The sequence below is a fragment of the Salvelinus fontinalis genome, chromosome 3, assembly GCF_029448725.1.
Source record: "Salvelinus fontinalis isolate EN_2023a chromosome 3, ASM2944872v1, whole genome shotgun sequence".
Lineage (NCBI taxonomy): Eukaryota > Metazoa > Chordata > Actinopteri > Salmoniformes > Salmonidae > Salvelinus > Salvelinus fontinalis.
In genome coordinates, this window is record NC_074667.1 from 12,450,434 (window position 1) to 12,466,089 (window position 15,656).

At 45.4% G+C, this 15,656-nt stretch overlaps 1 protein-coding gene across 3 annotated transcripts in view; it reads right to left on the reverse strand.

Annotated features, from left to right (window-relative positions):
- Positions 1-15,656, reverse strand: part of LOC129839115 (signal-induced proliferation-associated 1-like protein 2) — a 99,548-nt gene that overhangs the window by 59,469 nt on the left and 24,423 nt on the right. For all 3 annotated transcript variants that reach the window (XM_055906391.1, XM_055906400.1, XM_055906385.1), the window contains exons 2-3: positions 3,440-5,172; positions 60-187 (exon numbers count right to left, since the gene is read on the reverse strand). In XM_055906391.1, coding sequence (XP_055762366.1) covers positions 60-187; positions 3,440-4,907 — 1,596 coding nt within the window. In that variant the 5' untranslated portion in view covers positions 4,908-5,172. The remainder of the gene's footprint in view (positions 1-59; positions 188-3,439; positions 5,173-15,656) is intronic.

Here is a 15,656-nt window from a genome sequence, read left to right on the forward strand (position 1 = left end):
AGCATACATCTTAGGACACTCTCAGCCTTACGTGACATTTCCCCTTTTCGATTATTTACCTCGCTGGTCCGGAAGGTGACCCGGTAGTTGTACTGTGCTCCCTCCTTTCCCTCATCCAGCTTTTCCCGGCGGATACTGACCGCTACGGGGCCCAAGTTCTCATCCGTGCCAAAGTAGTTCTGGTGATCTGAGGGAAAATGGTAAACGACGGTACAACACAAATGTTAGCTGCGGTTTGGATTATGAAAACATAAGAAATCTTTATTTTCCATTAAATTCACATAAAATACAAATTTGGCTTTAGCACTCAGGCTTACAGGTCAAAGGTAAAAACAGACCTGCAACAAACACAGTTCAACTTAACATGATTTGCCTGATTGGACATTCCTTAAAACTCCACGAATAGGGCCTACGAATCATAGATTATAACACCAGCAAAGCCAGAAAAGTAGATCAAATTCATCAAATACATGCTAACCCATAAAGATATTCCTAAATTTAGTGTATCAATAACTCAATGAGTAGACAGATACATTTCCTGTAGTAATACTCCCTTTACTGATTAATTGATATGTAGGGTTGCAAAAGACATGTAACTACAGGCTCATTTCAATAAAACCTGCACGGACTAAAACCTGCACTGCAGAAAAAAACTGTCTTTGTAGTTCCATTAACTCCAGTACGGGTTTCATTAAATTCATCCCTAGGATGAAGTGTTTTTCCTCACTCCCTAGAGCAGGGGTGTCAAAAGAATTTTACCCTGGGGGCCACATTCGGACTTCAACGTGGTCCAGCGGGCCGCACCATTTCCTCGGTGTCAAAATTTACTCCTGACTGTCTAGCTGTAAATGATGTGATTACTAGTGAGCTGGACACAGTCAAGAAACTGTATAAATGTAGGTCAATTAACATTTCCACACAGTTGCGATTTGGTTTTAGTCATGTTAAAGTACATACATACATACATACATACATACATTCACTGCTCAAAAAAATAAAGGGAACACTAAAATAACACATCCTAGATCTGAATGAATGAAATATTCTTATTAATTACTTTTTTCTTTACATAGTTGAATGTGCTGACAACAAAATCACACAAAAATGATCAATGGAAATCAAATTTATCAACCCATGGAGGTCTGGATTTGGAGTCACACTCAAAATTAAAGTAGAAAACCACACTACAGGCTGATCCAACTTTGATGTAATGTCCTTAAAACAAGTCAAAATGAGGCTCAGTAGTGTGTGTGGCCTCCACGTGCCTGTATGACCTCCCTACAACGCCTGGGCATGCTCCTGATGAGGTGGTGGATGGTCTCCTGAGGGATCTACTACCAGACCTGGACTAAAGCATCCGCCAACTCCTAGACAGTCTGTGGTGCAACGTGGCTTTGGTGGATGGAGCGAGACATGATGTCCCAGATGTGCTCAATGGGATTCAGGTCTGGGGAACGGGCGGGCCAGTCCATAGCATCAATGCCTTCCTCTTAGAGGAACTGCTGAAACACTCCAGGCACATGAGGTCTAGCATTGTCTTGCATTAGGAGGAACCCAGGGCCAACCGCACCAGCATATGGTCTCACAAGGGGTCTGAGGATCTCATCTCGGTACCTAATGGCAGGCAGGCTACCTCTGGCGAGCACATGGAGGGCTGTGCGGCCCCCCAAAGAAATGCCACCCCACACCATGACTGACCCACCGCCAAACCGGTCATGCTGGAGGATGTTGCAGGCAGCAGAACGTTCTCCACGGCGTCTCCAGACTCTGTCACGTCTGTCACTTGCTCAGTGTGAACCTGCATTCATCTGTGAAGAGCACAGGGCGCCAGTGGCGAATTTGCCAATCTTGGTGTTCTCTGGCAAATGCCAAACGTCCTGCACGGTGTTGGGCTGTAAGCACAACCCCCACCTGTGGACGTCAGGCCCTCATAACCACCCCCATGGAGTCTGTTTCTGACCATTTGAGCAGACACATGCACATTTGTGGCCTGCTGGAGGTCATTTTGCAGGGCTCTGGCAGTGCTCCTCCTGATCCTCCTTGCACAAAAGGCGGAGGTAGCGGTCCTGCTGCTGGGTTGTTGCCCTCCTACGGCCTCCTCCACGTCTCCTGATGTACTGGCCTGTCTCCTGGTAGCGCCTCCATGCTCTGGACACTACGCTGACAGACACAGCAAACCTTCTTGCCACAGCTCGCATTGATGTGCCATCCTGGATGAGCTGCACTACCTGAGCCACTTGTGTGGGTTGTAGACTCCGTCTCATGCTACCACTAGATTGAAAGCACCGCCAGCATTCAAAAGTGACCAAAACATCAGCCAGGATGCATAGGAACTGAGAAGTGGTCACCACCTGCAGAACCACTCCTTTATTGGGGGTGTCTTGATAATTGCCTATAATTTCCACCTTTTGTCTATTCCATTTGCACAACAGCATGTGAAATTTATTGTCAATCAGTGTTGCTTCCTAAGTGGACAGTTTGATTTCACAGAAGTGTGATTGACTTGGAGTTACATTGTGTTGTTTAAGTGTACCCTTTATTTTTTTGAGCAGTGTATATATAATACGGTATGACTTTACTCACATAAAAACTGTGGATGGAAATGAGGAGTATAATTACAAAAAGATGTCTGTATCATGTACGGTTCACAGATCCTAAGGTCTTACAGGAGAGGAGGCATGTAAAAGATCTAAAAAGAATGTACACTTTCATCATAATTTATTATCTTTTCATGATTGTGATACAAATGTAAAATGCATGTCAAACATTCTTCCTCCCAACAAAGTTTCTATGTGAGGATTGCCAGAACAATCTGAGATACCAAACATATGTTCCACCTAGGCAGGCGTGGAATCGCCCATAGTCAAGTTTAGTTCAAGTCTGTAAAATAGCTGAAAAAAAGCTATTAGCAACATCTTGGGTTTGATGTGGATCATATTATGGCTAATATAAAATGTATTTTCAACCTATGGATACTGACAAATGTAGAGGGAAAAACTCATGTGCTGCATTGCTGCGGTGACTCAAGCATGACTAGCTTCAAGAGTTGTTCACCTCAGGCAATGTCACGCACTGACATAAGGGACATCTAAGTGCCACGGAAGTCACGGTCAACTAACAAGCTAGACTTTTGCAGTATAAATTGCAGATTTTACATGTACCCTGCTATCTCAGGTATCATGTTGATGTCTACTCCAGTAAACTATTTCCTCATTCAATGAGCAGGTCATAGATTTTCAGCATTGCTCAAATTTAGCTACACATGGCTAGATTCTATGGCGTGTCTGCTAATGTTGTGCATTTGTAAAACACTGCAAAGCACATCGTAAATGAACTTGAAAAACTGAAAAGCCCCATCTGGCTCTTTCTTTAAGTTGCTAGAGTACTTTATAGTAAGGAAACAATTTAGTATTAGGTAGGTAGTCAATGCCTCTCTTACCTTTATTGTAAAAGTACTTGTGGTAGTAGTAGGCCCCCTGGTCAATGTGTTCGATTATGTAGCGCTTGTACATGTCCCTGTGGAAGGCCTGGCTCTCCCTTGACACCTCGAGGACCGACACCCCTGCATTGGTGCACCGGGTGCTGAGCGACGATTCCACAGAGTAGCCTTGTCCTCCACCCCCATAGCTAGGAGCATAGTCTCCGCTCCCATAGCTGGCACTGCTGGCTTTGCTCAGGGCCACCTTTCTCTCGCCCTCGCCACCAGTCTCGTTACGGAAGTACGGGCAGCTGAGCACCAGGGTATTGCTCTTCCCATCCCCCTCATCTGCGTCCATGCTGGCCTTGTGACCCACCTCCTCGCAGCTGCCTACGGGCGACTCACAGATGGGAATTGGCGTGGCGCTGTCTCCCAGCCCAGAAGCCGGGGCCTGGCACTGAGAGGCGGCCGATGCCCCAGTGGTAGTGTTCTTCCTGCGACCCAGGTCGGCGCGGTTGGCCACCGCCTCGCTGATGTTGAAGAGGACGCTCTGCACGTCGTAGTGGGCGAAGCACTTCTGGAAGCTCAGGGGCCTTCCGAAGCGCGCTCCGTCCTCCTGGTCCAGGTACTCGCCCTCGCTCTTCACGTTCCGCAGCCTCCGGAAGATGGAGGTGTCGGCCTTCTCTGCCTTCATGCGTTGGATGAAGGACTTCTCCCGCTCACGGCTATAGAGCAGGGAGCTGTCCACATAGTCGTAGCCCGGGATGCAGACAATGTCGCCTCGCGCAATCTGGGCGGCCGTCTGTAGGCTGGGCGACAGGGTGGTGTTGAGACGCAGCAGCTCCGGGAAACTCTGTGGAGGAGGTGCGCTGGGTTGGTCCGAGCGGTCCTCCATGTGGTAGCCCCTCGGGGTGCCCACAAAGCCTTCGCTGGTGCCGGACAGACCCTGCTTCTCGAGAGATGATGTGCTCCCATACTCACGGCGCAAGGTGGCCCCAGTGTTGGGGTTGATGGTGGTGTGATCCAAGTCCTCAGCGCCGATGTCGCTAATGGTGACCTCACTGTTGCTCCTCTTGATCCCGGGGAAGCCCTTCATGGGGGAGTGGCTCAGGAGGTCGCACAGCGGATACTTGGTCTCTGGGAACTCGGTACTGTGCAACTCCTGGCTCTTTTGGAGGATGACCTCTGTGCTAAGTTTTGACGGTCCCTTCTGGAAGGTCGGCACAAGGCTGTCATAGCGTGGCGGAGGCTGTGACTCCCAGCCATCCTTTCGCTGTGGCCAGTCCGACACCCTCGCCCGGACACCCATCTTGGGCATGGCTGGCGTTCCTTGCACGTTGGCGTTTGGAGGTCCCATGGGCCTCTTTAACGCTTGGAGTTTCTTGTTGAACGGGTTGTCCGACTGCATGAAATAATTGGAGCCCTTTGGTTTGCCAGCTACTCCAGCAAGATTCGCTATGTCCTCAGTCCAGAGGCTAGGCACATTCATATCCTGTGTACAGGCACCTTACAGTCCCAAATTTCATGACTGGTTTCCAATACAAGCCATTTGTTCTGGAAACTGCTACCATGTAGTATTAGACAAAACCCAAATCTGGGGTTTCACTTCGCCAGGTCCATAATCCATAGAAAAGGATTAGATTGACAGATCTGCTTGGGTCTCTGAAGGACAGTGCAGCATCGAAGGTGAAGATCCTTTCCTGGTCCACATCAAGCCAATAACAGCCACATGGTGATCCTTTGTGGATTCAGATCTTAAAGTGAGAAACATAACATGGTTAATTTCATTCAAATTATAACATCAAAAATAAAAAGACCTAAAATTGCATTTCACCTTCAATTTGTGCAAAGGACTAAACATAATGAACATCAATCGCCATTTCATTGCTCTTTCGGTTGAATCAATCGGACCGAAGGCCTACAAACAATGTTCATGTACTAGATACTATGTACCAATACTAGAACAAAAATACATTTGTATTGCTTTGATAAGGTTTTCGGCAGCTTTTAACACATTGGGAATGGTGAGGCTGAAAGATTAAAGGCCTTTTCAAGTTCAACGGCTCATTTGCAATAATTCAGAAGTATTGCATTATTAATTATTAATTATTTCATGTCTCTAGGTGCTGTGAGCTACATGCCTGCAAATGGCCCACAATTTGAAAGGATTTGAAAGATTTATCGCAGTTATCTGATCTGTATTAACGTAACATGACAAACCGCCCATGCAACAACATAGAAAAATGTCATGCATTGAGCGAACACTTCTTTAAAAACTCACAATGAATGCCTTCCAGGTCTTAGAGAGGAGTAACAATGTCATAAGAATCATCCTCTCTCTCTCTTAAAGTCAACTATTTATCACGCTGCCTCTGGACAGTGGAGTCATTTCTCATTTTAAAGTTGAGGAGGGCAGGATTTCAGAAAACAGCAGAAAACAGCCGACTTAACCAGTATGTGGTTAGTCATCTTGGAATGCGATTAACCGTGTGAACATGTGACCAACATTTCAACCTTCCTGATAAGTACTGTATGCATTTGAAAGTCATACTAATTAGAACTGTGACAACATTCCTGTGGAATTGCCCGTATTAAAATGTTTAAAAAGAGTGGGGGTGTTGATGTTAAGGTAGTTAGATTATTCAGAGGATTTATTTCAAAATAGGCTACAATGTTCATTAGCAAGGAGAAATGTATATTCATACCTGATTTGAATATCCATAATTCACAATTTCCTGTCGTAAACGTCGACAGATTTAACACCAGGGGGTATATTCATAGTCTTTTATTTAACCTTTTTATAAATAAGGCAAGTCAGTTAAGAACAAATTCTTATTTACAATGCTGGCCTAACAAAAGGCCTCCTGCGGGTGCGGGGATTAAAAATAAATTAGGACAAAACACACATCCCGATAGGAGAGACAACACAACACTACCTAAAGAGAGACCTATGACAAGAACATAGCATGGTAGCAACACATGACAATACAGTATGGTAGCAACACAACATGGTAGCAGCACAAAACGTGGTACAAACATTATTGGGCACAGACAACAGCACAAAGGGCAAGAAGGTAGAGACAACAATACATCACACAAAGCAGCCACAACTGTCAGTAAGAGTGTCCATGATTGAGTCTTCGAATGAAGAGATTGAGATAAAACTGTCCAGTTTGAGTGTTTGTTGCGGCACGTTCCAGTCGCCAGCTGTAGCGAACTGAAAAGACGAGCGACCCAGGGATGTGTGCGCTTTAGGGGCCTTTAACAGAATGTGACTGGCAGAATGGGTGTCGTATGTGAAGGATGACGGCTGCAGTAGATATCTCAGATAGGGGGGAGTGAGGCCTAAGAGGGTTTTATAAATAAGCATCAACCGCTGGGTCTTGCGACGGGTATACAGAGAGGACCAGTTTACAGAGGAGTATAGAGTGCACTGATGTGTCCTATAAGGAGCATTGGTTGCAAATCTGATAGCCGAATGGTAAAGAACATCTAGCTGTTTGAGAGCACCCTTACCTGTCGATCTATAAATTACGCCTCCGTAATCTAGCATGGGTAGGATGGTCATCTGAATCAGGGTTCGTTTGGCAGCTGGGGTGAAAGAGGAGCAATTACGATAGAGGAAACCAAGTCTAGATTTAACTTTAGCCTGCAACCTTGATGTGCTGAGAGAAGGACAGTGTACCGTCTAGCCATACTCCCAAGTACCTGTATGAGGTAACTACCTCAAGCTCTAAAATCCTCAGAGGTAGTAATCACACCTGTTGGGAGAGGGGCATTCTTCTTACCAAACCACATGACCTTTGTTTTTGGAGTGTTCAGAACAAGGTTAAGTGCAGAGAAAACTTGTTGGACACTAAGAAAGCTTGGTTGTAGAGCGTTTCTAACATAAAATCCAGGAAGGGGCCAGCTGAGTATCAGACGGTTTCATCTGCATATAAATGGATGAGAGTGTTTCCTACTGCCTGAGCTATGTTGCTAATACAATGTCGGAAAATACCAGTCTGAATACATCCCAAACGGCCCCCTATTCACTACATAGGCCCCAATAGTTTGACCAGACGGAAAAGGCCCCTACCCTTTGAGGATAAAGAGTCCTTATCCTTTTATCTGTGTCTCTTGCCTCATTGCTATGAATGGTACTGATTGGATGCTCATTTGAATTAAGGTTACCTTAAATAGTGTACAAAAATTATAATTAAAAATAAAAAAGAGTATGATAACTAGAATAAAGTAACTCATCTTGGGTTTGTTGAACTTGTTATAGGATACTTTGAAAGTGCCACATCCAGTTCAACTGTATTTATTGACTAGTTTATAATCAAACAGTCTCGGCAAGAGCCAGACAGACTACTGCGCACTAATCAGTGCAAAAAAAACTCTAACAGACGGCTGTTTAAAACGAGCATTAAGCATTCACAACATCAAGGTGTAAAAGTGATTTGCAATCACTACAGAGGCAGCCGTGCTATGATTGGACACGGAACACTGAGGGGGCCCAAGGCGGAGCAACCGATGCCACCCGCCCCCAATGATGCCCTATTCCATTATTAAAAACACCCGAATAAAATGAGGAAGAAATGGAATATGAGAAAAGGGTCCTCATTAAAAATGCATGGCCTTGATGTCCGACCGCTTGGGAGCAAACAGATCATGAAAGCGTGAGATGAAAACAGCTTGTGACACGTCCATTTCCCCCCGTCAGTACTCGTCATGAATCTTCTGAAAGGTTCCTGCCTTGCCATAAGAGGACAACTTTGGTTCTAAGGCTTGAGTCAGTTATTTCATCTACAAAGCCGAATCGCGTGGATACGGTTTAGAACTATTTCATACTGCTTTACATATCAGTATGTATACTTCCTATTGGCCATCAAGAGTCTGACTGATGCTGCAGCAGGGTCTGACTGATGCTGGAAGTTAGGACAAGCTAAAGTATGATGCTGCACTGCATCGGATATGCATATTGCATATGTCAATGTTTGTGTTGTAATACGTCTCATATTTTTTGGGGGGGCACAAAAAAGTACATACAGCACTAAATTAAGCAATATGTTGTTATGGAGAGACCGACAATTGCAATACAAACAAATAGTAATTATCAAGAGTCAGATAAATTGCACAAACATTGTCAGATAAATTGCACAAACATTGTGTTCGGGCATCAGTCCCATCCCAGATGGTCTTAAAAATAAGACCATCTAAAAAGTGGGAAAGAAAACAAATAAAAACAGACAAAACGCGGTCACAAATGAACAGATGACACCGTCCATCAAACGTCAGCCTGAATGTAGGCTACAGTCTCGCCACTGCTGGTTAATGACAGACCTGCTCCAGTTGGTTCCACGAACCAGCGGGGCACACCGAGCTTCGTCGTTCACCCAAACATAACGGTAATCAATGAGGGAACGGCGCAAATGCTTGGGTAGTGACATGGTCTGGGAGCGACATTTGGCTGGGAGGCAGGGTAATGTTGTTTTGGTTGAAATCTAGAGAATGGACACTCCCGTGTACCCTGACAGGGGTACAGTGAAGTGGATGTCAGTACTGGATATTGGATTCCGTGATTTGAGAGAGTTTGAGATTAATGGTGTGTGGCATCTAGAAATGAGCTAGGCCTAACCCGTTGCTGGCTGCAGAGGTTTGTACTTGCTATGTCTGTCTGCATGGCTCAAATCAATTTCACATACTGTTACACTGAACTATAGATTTATATGTGATTTGGAAATTGTACTTGAGCTATAATCTTATGCGATGAAGCTATTATTTCCAGCAGTCCAGTTCTTCTGTGACATTTTGGAAATGCTCATGCAGTCCATTTGTCATCAGACGTCATTAAGCACGGGATCGAGCTCACTGGCGCAAGTGGCGATGTCCTTTGGGAACATCGGGTACAGATTAGGAAAGGCGGACAGACGGACCTCCACTTTGAGGTATGATGAGGTGGGCGAAAACAATGACGGAGAAAGGAGGTCAGTGAGCAGTGGAAGCGCACGCTGTCCAGTTCCAAAAGCCCCAGAGACAGACGACGCCATCATTCCTTTGTTCTACTTTGACATTTTTGATGTCATCCATTGGAATGAGTTCCAATTTAGAAAGAGATGTTCCAACCAAACAAATGTCACCTGTACTGTAGTCGACACCTGCCAGCCTGTATAACCTATTATTAAAGCCTCACTCCACTCCATGAATTCAGCCCTCATGTTAAATAAAAGGTAAACCACCCAGAATAAATATAGAAGTTATTTGATTGGCTGTTTTGGACCTGCTGGACAAAAATGGTTCAATGTGAGCTTTATCTTTACCATTAAAAATGATTCAAGAAAATGATTCAACTGTATGTATTTTTCTCTTTTGGGAGGGGGGGGGGGGGGTGAAGCCTTCGAATCAACGCGCTCATGTGTCTCCAGCGGCTGATTGGGACCGTATCCAAACCAGGGGGCAAGAATACAATGGCGTCAAGCCCGCTTCCAACACCGTACATGGGTGTATCCCTTTAACTGGCAACCCACCCTGGTACTCGCATAACCCTCGCACATGAATAAGACAGAGCTAAGCTAGCGGGTTCCCCATCCATCTTCCCACTGCCTGTCTTACTTTGCCTTGTTAGGTGCACTAAGCACCCAGGCATTCAGGCCCCTGGAAGAACTACGAGATACACCCAGTCGCAAGCCCTAATGCCTTCCGTGTCAGGGGGAGTTTCTCCAGGATTTATTCCAAGCGGAGGCAGGGTGGGGTGAGGGGGGGGGGGGTACAGATGGGGATCAGTTCACATACACATTCCAGTGCGGTCCTGCAATATGCACTCCACCACGACATGCATGTGTACGTTTGATTTTGACTCCCGAAGAAGAGGCAAAGTAGTATGCGTTTAGTTTAAAATGACTACTCCCTCAAGAAGGCAGGTTGGTTGGGGGGGGTGGGAGAGGTTGGTCGTCCGTCGAGAACATGGTTTAGTTGTGGGGCTGTAGCTAGTGAAGAGGGGCGGTGGCAGTAGGTGGGCCCAATGAAGGTATGGAGCAAGGCCGAAAATAAACAAATAAGACAGTAAATGCGGAACATCAAGGAAGTGAACGTAAACACCGATGGCTCTGCAGGGGCTAAATGAAAGACGGGCCCCTGGGAAGGGGGGGGGGGGGATAGTGCATCTGGACGTTAGCATTGGTTTTGTTATTGTTGTGGATATTTTCTCTTCTGGTCGGTCTTTCTCTTTACTATATAAAGCAGACCACAGGGGAATACTACAAGGCAGGATCAATGAGCTTGCCAACTATCTTGCCTAAACTTTGAAATGGGCATAGTCGAATCGAGTCAACAACCAAAAAGACTAAAGTTTAGATTTCTTAATTCAAATTGATTTCTGGTTGTTTATCAAAGTTAGCTGGCTAACTCTTTGATCCTGCTTTGTAGTATACCCCTCAGCACCCACCCTGGGCTACTTCAAAAGGTTGGGCCAAGGGCTATTTACATATCACAGCAGCAGAGTAAATATACCTTTACCCCAATAACAAAACTGGGCAAAGCTGGTTGAAATTACGTAATTTCAGGTTGGACGTTTATTGGCTTCTCACAGTGGTTGCTCTTCCATATCCTAATGTACATGGTACAGCTATTCATGTCGGAGTATAAAGTACTGTATCATTACTTAGTCAATGCGAGGGGCTGCCAATAAAGCTCTCGTTGACTTTTGTTGAAAGTGGGATGGCTACGCTCTGGCTCTGCTGACTGGCCCAGTCGACTTGAATCAGCTGTTCAAATAAATCAAGGCCAGAACACACCAGAAGCCCTTTTCACCCTGCCACCTAACCCCCGCCCAACTCAACCCTCCACAGCTGAGCTCCAGGCAAGCTGCCAGGTGGAACCAAGATAAGAGGGTTTGTTTGCGTCGATAAAGCACTGATGACATCTCTCAACAAGTTATGGGAACTGTATGTCGGGCTATTGTTTGATTAGCAACATGGTTCTCCAGGCTCGATCGCTTAAGAGCCCACGCAAGGAGCTCCCAGCTGAGATGGAACTGCTGGACGAGGACAGTGTTGACTTTTGTTTGTTTCTCTTAGGGGGTCTGACATTTTGTTCAACTCCCCCATCTGGACTTCTCATGCTGGGAAACCCTCCCACGTTCTTCTCCTTATTTCCCTTAACAGGAAGCATTGGAATTCGGGGGCAATTAAGGGTGTTAAGGCTCAGTTATTCTAATTTCTAACTTTTAAAGTAATGCATACCATATGCCTTGCAGCATGTAACAATGCCACTCTTTTAGAGGCTAAGGACCAGACGGGGATGTGACTGTGTTGTTACCAAACAACTTGGAACGAGTTTCATAACTATAGCACAAGGATGGGATGCCCAAGACCAAAAAACCTTTCATCTGCAGACTGTTGCTGTGTCTACCTATAAAGGCTCAAATCATGCGCCGTGCATTTCCTGTTTCGTTTTTAAACTTCAGCACACCAAACACAAAACTTCTGGGGGTTGGGGGGGGGGGGGGGGCACTATGTAAGCAGCAGACTCTTCATGACATGGCGTAAGTTTTTTGCAATTCGTTGAAATAAAAAAACGACGACATCACCTGAAAAGGCAGCCTCAATCCTTTGAGAGCATCATTTTTAAAAGGTGAGCTTGAAGACAAGACCGGCATATAGGGCAGTCTCTCAGAACCAGGTTGGGAGGGAAAAAGCCCTGTTTGTGAAGGGGACGTGGTCTGGAAGGAGACTGTTTGAGGAAATGGACTACAGGTGAGCCTGAAGATACAAATGAAAAGGCTCGCAGGTTGGTCAGGAATTGTTCGGAAAGGACAGGTGCTCGAGACAAGACGGTTTACTGTGTCACTGCATCTTACCACTCGTCTTAAAAACAAAAGTGAGGAAAACAGTAATAGGACATACAAAAAAAAAATTCTCCACTAAACAGTACAGCTGCTATACAAATATGAACTTTACAGCATTCACAGGCCTGTGGACAAATGTGTCTGCGTGGTGGTAACTGTTTGCTGCGTAACAAGAAACACAAAAGAAAATGGGTCAGCCCTCGGTTGATGACATCCGTTGGGTTGCCACTCATAACGCGGCTGGTTTTGGGCTCGTCACTTGCTGCTGGTGCAGACGCTTTGCTCCTGGGCACATAGGAGGGTGTGCACAAAACATACAAGACCAAGCCCTGTGCACACACACAGCCTTGGTGTTCCCTTTCATTTCTATATTGATTTTATACTAAAAAAGGGCAGTGCTATCTCCAATGACAATGGCAGCAGACAGAGGGGGAGAGCGAAACGAGAAGACTGGGACAGGCTGTTTTTTTTTGCAAGCCTATTTACTGCCAGGATTTTCCCAGAGAGATATTTGAGGAAAGCCGCCTGTTGCATTGTCTGTTGACATAAAATTAACCCCGTTGGGTGGGAACGAGGAGGACTCATTCATGCTAGAATGCTAATGAAAAACAGGAGAAAGAGAGGCGGCAACTGAAGACTCCTACGAAGATGAAAAAGGAGAAAAAAAAGAAGGAAAAAAAACAGAGCGGCAGGTAGCTTGGTTGCGTTCCAGTCGCTCTGCTTTGCCTGAATGAAGTCAAGTCCGTCATCCCATATCGGCCTATAGCCAGGCCTAGTTGTCAAACAACAACACCTTTAAGTAGAAGTACATCCATCCACCCCCAAAATAGTCAACCATCTGGTGACTGAGAGGGAGCTCTGAACAGAGAGCTAGCGAGACTCCCCTCACACCCTACTGTGAGAGGGAGGGCATGTGTAGCTAGCTACCCCCCAGTGTGTGTCCTCCCTGAACAAATGCCGACACCCCCCCCCCCCCCCTCCCCAAAACTCTCAACCCCACAACTCCTGTCCCCAATGTTCCTTTGGCAAAGGGATCACCTCATTTCCATAACCACACATGTAGGCTGTCCTGCTGCATCCTCTCTCAACTGACACCCTTTCGCGATCAGACGACACACACAATGGAGTGAGGCGGGGGGAAACACCTTCCCAGTTGGCAAGAGAAGCCAGACTTGGCAACTGTGTAGCTACAGTAGGAGAGGGGCAGACTTAGTAGTTCTACTGATTCAAGAGGAATTTTCACAAGAGTACAAGGTTCGTTTTGTCACGGGAAAAATGGCAGTTGGAAGCAATTAGTTCGACAGATGAGTTGTTACAGTTGAGATGGATGCATAGGAAAACCTGAAAGTTGACATTTCCAAAACATGTACATTTGTTCTGAACATGGTGATTTCTTTGACACTCCATATGGAAATGAGCCCCACACACACACACGGCTTGTAAGTCGCTCTGGATAAGAGCGTCTGCTAAATGACTTAAATGTAAATGTTAAATGTAGAAGGATGGGGGGGGGGGGGGGGGTGATGAGATTGCAAGTGTAGGGGGAGGATATGACCTTAGCACTTAACAGTCCCACACACACACACACACACACACACACACTTCGCATTGGTCAAACATTGTTTGGAGGCATGCAAACAACCTGAGACACTAATAGTAGACAACACAGCTGCCATCCTACCCAAACATATGGAATTTCATGCACTGCTCTATTATTTACCTGCATTAAATTGAGGTTTAAGAGTCTATAAAACAATCGTTTACATTTTCAACTTTGGTGAAGAGGTAGTGACACCATGTCAAACGCAATTAACTAAATGTAATTAGGCTTTTTCCTGTCTTTTTCAACCAAAACCGGGTCGCCTTTTTAAATGATTCATTCACATTATGAATAATGCCACAGGCTCTTCTCCTATTACCTCCACTGGTAAAGATTTGACCCGCAATTAGGGCAGCTGCTTGTCTGTTTTTTTCTTCTTCCATAGTGAATATATAGTACATGAGAGAGACTGACAAGAGGAAGAAAAAACAAAATGAAATGTAGTGAATGCCTGATTGCAGCTCGTATAGCTTCGCCCCAACTGATAATCCTCTATCCTCCTTTTGACAACGTCTCCAACTGCCGAACTGATTGGGAGGCATTAGCATGTGTATAGAGAAAATGGACACCGTGACATTCAGCTTATCGCGACGGCAGATACAACCTGATTGTGTCGCCCACAATAACCCCGGTCCATGGCGCAACCCCCCAATTTCTGAGGGACTGAAAGAGTCTTTAGAGGGGGAACAGCAGGTTTGAAGAAGGGCCTTTCAATTTATTCTGAGGGGGACAAAATAAAAGAACTGCTCCCCTTTAAAATTCCTGAGGTTTTAAAAGAAAGACGCAAAGGGATCTGGTGCTTTCAGAGCTTCAAATAGGACCTTTTATGGGCCATATGCTGTGGCTGCATATTTTTGACTTCCTGTGGATTGCAGCGAAATAATAGGACAAAGGTATGGAGGGAGAGAGAATTTTCATAGAGATCACAAGCGGAGGTCGCGATTTTGGCCGGTGTGTATGTGTATACGTATGTGTGTGTGTGTGTGTGTGTGTGTGTGTGTGTCTGTCTGTACATGCATGCGTGTCTGCACTAAATTCACCTCCCCACTCCCTTTCACTTGGGAGCGTGTTTGGGAAGCGTTACCAAGTCTGACAAGAGATCATCTGGGATCAACCAAAGTCTAAGAGAAACATCCTCAACAAGAGCATGATGCTTCTGCTTAATCCTCAAGTACACCGCCACCAGTGCCTCTATTTAGACAGACTAGAGAGATCGGTCTCTAAGTCAATAAGTAACACTTCTTCATCTGTTTTACACTGGTCTTAACTGTATAAACATCTTACATTACAGGGCTTGATTCTGTGTGCTCAGAATCAAGCCCTGAAAACATCTGTCTGGTGCAACCTAAAACAGGCAAAAAGAGAAATATCGTTCAGTTTGTTTAGACTCTAGGGTGGGGGGGGGGGGTCTGTAAATAATGCTAATTTAATAATTCTTCTACATGCTTAAAATGCAGTGGTAAATATGAAAAAAAAGTGAAAACACCCCCACCTCTCAGTCATGGTTTAAACCGTTTGTATGTGGTGGCGCTGTCCATTCAGTAGTGCTGAATTTCAGCCACAGCTGAGCTCCTTTACGCATAGGGTTTGCTTTGTACTTCCTCATTTTCACCATTTGTTTGTCACACGTCCTTAAAAAAGCTGTTGATTTACCATTGTTGGCTTTTGTCAGTCAGCTGTTTAGTGCTCATTGCTTTGATTCAGGTGCATGCAGGTACTGGTATTCTCCATGCCTAAAAGTATTCGATTTTCTATAAATATATGTTTTCTTTTCTTCATCAGCTGATGGTTGACACTATCACTAGACAACT